The 6,297-nt window shown below is 37.5% G+C and overlaps 1 protein-coding gene across 1 annotated transcript in view; it reads right to left on the bottom strand.

Annotated features, from left to right (window-relative positions):
- The window catches only part of LOC122333483 (neuropeptide FF receptor 1-like), an 11,410-nt gene extending 5,524 nt beyond the window's left edge, over nucleotides 1-5,886 (bottom strand). Inside the window, exons 1-2 of the mRNA XM_043231115.1 lie at nucleotides 5,700-5,886; nucleotides 1-27 (exon numbers count right to left, since the gene is read on the bottom strand). The exon at nucleotides 1-27 is cut by the window's left edge and continues 279 nt beyond it. Coding sequence (XP_043087050.1) covers nucleotides 1-27; nucleotides 5,700-5,724 — 52 coding nt within the window. The 5' untranslated portion in view covers nucleotides 5,725-5,886. The remainder of the gene's footprint in view (nucleotides 28-5,699) is intronic.
- Between the last annotated feature and the right edge of the window lie 411 nt (nucleotides 5,887-6,297).

Raw genomic sequence — 6,297 nt, 5'->3', positions numbered from 1 at the left:
CGTCCATCGCCGGGAGAGTTTCCAAATCTGAGAACAGAGACATCTTTGCTCAGGGTTTATGCTTCCTGCAGAAAATGCATGCATGTTTTTATCTCACATTTAATGGAGAAGTGAGGAGGAAGTGAGTTTGTTTGTAGGGCCTGTGGGCTCAGAAAAATAATCTTCTTTCACCTTTGAATTACGTTTTTCGGGCTCCATCTGTTTTGTAATTTAAGCATCTCTTTCAGATTAAAAGACTTTTTATAAAAAGTAATTTGGCATCTGAAGTAAATTAGTGTTAAGGAGCCAAGCTCTGAAATTTTAATTGTGGCATTAAATTAAATGTACAAAAATGATTTTGTACACTGAAAGAATATTTAATGCAATTATACTGTCTAATGTTTAAATTAACTTTTTATGACAATAAAACATGGGTGAAATAATCAGCTATCAGTTATGTGTAAAAGTGAAAAAACATGCTTATTATGGCCTGAATTTATTGAAATATATAAAAGAATAAGGCATCATACTAAAACGATTCTATTTTAAATGCTAGAAAAATTATTTGACATTTTTGTGGGTGCTTCCTATAAAACATGTATGATAGTTGTATATATTTTTCTCAGAAAGTTGAGCTTTTGTTTAAACATTAATTTGTGCATTCATTTATTTATTAATTCTAGGCTTGCAAACCTTTTTTTTTCTTGCTCAAACGTTGTTTTCTGCTTTAAACGATTTGAAACAAGGTGGAAAGCATTAAATTGAACTGCGAAGCTTCTTTATTCTTAGCGGCCTTTAAAACAGCTGCAATATCTCTAAAGTAGCCCCAAGCAGCAATTACGTGATAAGGAACTGTAGACAAATAATTTAAAATGAAATCCAAAGAGTTAAAAGAGCAGTAGTTTAATTTCACGCCGACTGTTTCGAGGGTTACGAGCAGATGTGACCTTCATTTCTAACTTTGGCTGCCGTCGCTAAACTCAAACTCTGATGCGCCTCAAGCCCGGTCATCCCAGTCACTAACATTTCATTTCAGATTATTTAAAAAGTAAAAAAATATATATATATTAAGAAATATATGTATTAATAAGCACACACATACTTTAAATACAGTCCTTGAACAAAAAACTCCCCACCAAACATCAATGAAATGCACATTCACTATATGGACAAAAGTATTGGCACCCCTTCTATAGAACAGAAAAAGACACGTCCAAAACTGTGGAAACTTAATTTGTGTATTTAAAAACTGATTTCCGTCTCTGTTGCAACATTTTTGGAAGTGTCTAAAATTACGGCGCCCATATGTTTGGTCACAGGTGTTTGGTGATGAGTTTTTGGCTCAAGGACCGCATTTAAAGTCACGGCAGACTCAATCAATTTCTTTTTTAACCTCGCCTTATACACAGAGGCTTTGTCAATGTCATAGAAAGCAAAAGGGTTCTGTCCAAACTGTTGCTATAAATTTAGAAGCACACAATTCCCTAGAATAGCATTAAACGCTTTAACATTAAGATTTGTCCTCACGGATACTGCTACAGTAATCAAAGCTGTTCATTAGAAGGACATGGCCCAACGCTTTTGACAATATAGGGTGTCTTACAAACAAAAACAATCGCTAAAAACATTTTTAGATGATCACATTAAATGCATAAATACAATTTTGATGATTTTATTGAAAATGTTTTTATTTAATTTTCATTTATGCACTTAATTTAGTAACTAAATATTATGATGATGCATCTAGCATTTTAGATAGATGGATGGATGGATGGATGGACGGACAGATAGATAGATATGGATGGATGGATGGATGGATGGATGGACAGATAGATAGAGATGGATGGATGGATGGATGGATGGATGGATGGACAGATAGATAGATATAGATGGATGGATGGATGGATGGATGGATGGACAGACAGATAGATGAGAGATGGATGGATGGATGGATGGATGGACGGACAGATAGATAGATAGAGATGGATGGATGGATGGATGGATGGATGGATGGACAGATAGATAGAGATGGATGGATGGATGGATGGATGGATGGATGGATGGACAGATAGATAGATAGATGGATGGATGGATGGATGGATGGATGGATAGATAGATAGATAGATGGATGGATGGATGGATGGATGGATGGATGGATGGATGGATAGATGGATGGATGGATGGACGGATAGATAGATAGAGATGGATGGATGGATGGATAGATGGATGGATGGATGGATGGATGGATGGATGGATGGATGGACGGACAGATAGATAGAGATGGATGGATGGATGGATGGATAGATAGATAGATAGAGATGGATGGATGGATGGATGGATGGATGGATGGATGATAGATAGATAGATAGATAGAGATGGATGGATGGATGGATGGATGGATGGATGGATGGATGGATGGACGGACAGATAGATAGATTGAGATGGATGGATGAATGGATGGATGGATTTTTTTGATTTTGAGTTTTGATTTCAAGGGAATGCAGGAACTGAAATAAATGTGAAGCTTCAGTGCAATCAACGTTAGTCATTTTGGATAAAAAAGCCACTTCCAAATGTAATCTGAATATTTTTGTGCTTAAACCCATTTTGCGTGTAATAGTGTTTGAGATGAGCTTAGCCCCAGTGTGTTCTCCCAGGGCTTGTATCTGGAGCTCTGATAAACAGCTCTGCTCTTTAACCTGCCGCATATATCCTCGCCTCCTGGGGTTTCGTTCCTCTTCTTTACGTCTCTGAGTTGCAATCTACTTCCCGCGGCGAGAGCACGGCCACCGACGCTCCCTAAATGAGTTTTATGGCAGGAATTGTGTGTCGGTTTAGTCTGTTATTACAGCTTCACCTGCGCAGGAGAACGCAGTCATTCATCGCATGCACTAAATCAGCTTTACTTGACGTGGAACTGATGCCGGAGACAGATGATGGATTGGAAGTATTAGATTAGTGTCTCGGGTGCAATAATTTGGCACCTGTGTCAATGAGTGTTAATGTACTCTCGTATAATATTCATCGTCATGGGAACGGGAGAAATGTGTCACCTATTGCTTCAGAAACTTGCTAAGCTGAGTTGCTTGAGATGCAGTGCATCTGTCATTTCTAATTCACTGCTAATTCTGCTCGCTAAGTTTGAGGAATGTTTCTCTGTTCATCAGATCAGCACACATTACAAAGCAGGTGAAACACCTTTACGCAACACTTACACGCCACGCGAAGTAGTCGACTAAACGGATACTGAAACAGAAGTTAATGCTGGCATAAATGCACTTACACTGCAATAAACATATTAATACAGGCTTAATTTAGCCTGGCATAGCTGCTTTTAAAGAGGCCGTTAGTTTACACAACAAAGGTGGCTCTGAAGCGCTTCTGAAGTGGCATTTAGGTAGTATGTAATGCTGCTCAGAGGTGGCATAAATGCGTTTACACGTCACAAAAATACAACGTATGCAAAAGGGGGATACTTTACTGGGACTGAGCTGGGTCAGAGCAGGCATTATTTAGTCTGGCTTTTAAGCAGCATTACATCTTTACGCAAAATGTAGAGTATGCACTACTTCAGTAAAGGTGCAAAGTGGCACAGAAGCGCATTATTTAGTCTGGCATTTATTCTGAATTCAAGCAGCCTGTTCAGAAACCTCTGAAGCTGCATTAGGGCGTATTTATGTGTATTTATGTGTAATGCTGCTCAGAGGTGGCATAAATGCATTTCCACAGCAATTAACAACTGCATATTCTTTGATAGCAGGAGCTGAGCTTAGTTTGGCTTTTATTCTGCATTATATTTTTACACTGAATTTTAAACAGGTGCACAGCATTAATAATGCAAAAATACATTTCTAGTAGTTAGCTACTTAAGGAAAAGGAAATCACTTTTAAAAACATGTTTTTGCATGTACAAGATTAAGCTTTTCTGATGGAAACTTTTTTTTTCTTTAGCCAGTTGAAATTAAGTAGACTGCAAGAAATTTTTCATAAATCTATTAAATATTTTAGTCATTCCTGAGACATGGGACAAAACAGGTCCAGCAATTGTAACTGCTATTAGATGTAAATATATATATATATATATATATATATATATAAATATTATATAAGGATTAATAATAGATATATATTTAATACAATTATTCCATTCAGTTATATTATTTAACTCAATTATTATTCACTGAATTTTCTATTATTACACTGAATCTTGACTCACTTTTCCTCCTCTCATTAAAACAGCGTGTCCACAGTGTAGGCTGAATCAAAGCATAGCTCAGTACATATAAGACACATAAATGTAGTTTTTTTATTATTATTATTTATATATATATATATATATATATATATATATATATATATTTTTTTTTTTTTTTTTTTTTTTTTTTTTTTTTTTTTTTGCACCTGTTTTAATCACTTCTCAAGAATGACTGATTTGTGATTATTAAACGGTTCCATTCCTGGATTCTGATTGGTCAGGAGCTATGACCGCTTCACCCAACAACAGTTCTAGCGACACCCTTAGCAACCACTCCCAGCAACAAGAAATGTTGCATATTTCATCTTTCATTTTGAGACCACGCCCTCTCGGTGTAATAAACGCTTCTCACGTGGAGGTGTGTTGATGCGCGCATGCGCGTGACACCGCGCCGTTTCCACGTGAGAAGAGAGTGTCACGGCATTCACTCGTTGTCTGTTTCAGGTATGATTATAACAGTTCACGTGTCCATCGGTTTAATGACGCTAGCGATCAGTCTGTTGTGAAAAACTAAAAGATGCTGAGAGATAAGCAGATGTAAATATCATATATGTTGCTGTCAGGAACTATTTTTTTTTAGCGGAAGGACTGCATCTGACAAACTTGCATCAAATGCACGTATACTTTAAGTTGTAATAGCTGGCATGGAGTGGTAACCGTTTCAAAAAGGCAATAAGGCACTCGAGGCAGTGCTGTATGATGAATAGATCACGGCTGAAGGGTGTTGTTAAGCACGAGGCGCCATCATTAATTCGCGATAAAGCACAGCTTCTCAAAATTGTTTTGGCAAACTTCAAGACCACAAGCAAAAAAGTCACGCAGCACCACCTAAATTGCACCCTTCCCCTTATATATTATGCATGCATTTTTAACTTAAAATGTTGATGCTGAATTGCAACATTCCTGGTCATTCTTGGTGGGCTTGCGGTTCCTGCTGTACATCTGTAACATCACAGACTGAGAACCCAGGCGAAATACATCTGAGAGCATCAAAGAGCATCTGAGCCAGATAACCTGCTCTGCTGTCGTATCTGATGTGCTCAGGAGCAATCATAATTGTCATGAGAGATACAGTACAATGAGGAGCTCGAGGGAGGATGAAAGATGCAGACTGTTTTTGCATTAGATTGAGCTAAACTAATCTTATAACAGTGATGCAGATAAATGCATTTACATTGATTACACTGATTTTACATCAACAGCAGGCTGCACACACATGCAATAATAAAGCAATTAGCAAATAATATTTATTATTATCATCATAAATCGGGAACTTCATATTTCTTCATAATTTCATATTAGAGGTCAACCAGGAGGTTTGCAGCTTCTTCTCTTTTTCTCTCTCACGTGCATTAAAAGACTCGCTAATGCTGTCGGATAGAGTTCTGAAGGAAGTTGCATGGACGGATGTTATTCTGAAAATGAAAGGCGCGGCTGTCACGGAAGTTGGGTGTGAAGTTGTTACCTGGAGAAGCGCGCGGATCCTGCATCTGTCCTGCTGCTCGTCGGTGAACGGATCCCGTCCTTCATTACATCACATGTTCATGAGTCTCCAGGTGAATGCAAAGTGCTCAAAAACACGCTCGTCGGGTGCCGATGCGTTCAGATGCATTCCTGCTCGGACGCTCGCGCCGCACTGACACACACACACACACACACACACACACACACACACACACACACACACACACACACAGACACAGACACACAGAGAGACAGAGAAGCAGAGTAGTGTGTGTGTGAAGGAGAGAGAGAGAGAAACGGCAACTCTCTAAGTTCTCAAAAATTCGTGCTTTTCATTATAAATGTTTATGCGCATCAGTTAAACGCGAAAGCCGAAATTTGTCTCAATGAATATAGATTAACTTTTAATAATGTTGTTAATATATAATTATGTAATATGTGTAGAGGTGCTGTAGTAGCACATGCCAAATATATATATATATATATATATATATATATATATATATATATATATATATATATATATATATATATATATATATATATATATATATTTATTTATTTAAACATGACACATGACAGAAAGCTGTCTGCCTGTC

Source organism: Puntigrus tetrazona, unplaced genomic scaffold, assembly GCF_018831695.1.
Source record: "Puntigrus tetrazona isolate hp1 unplaced genomic scaffold, ASM1883169v1 S000000283, whole genome shotgun sequence".
Lineage (NCBI taxonomy): Eukaryota > Metazoa > Chordata > Actinopteri > Cypriniformes > Cyprinidae > Puntigrus > Puntigrus tetrazona.
The sequence above is the reverse complement of the archived record's forward strand: the minus strand, read 5'-3'. Positions and strand labels throughout refer to the sequence as shown.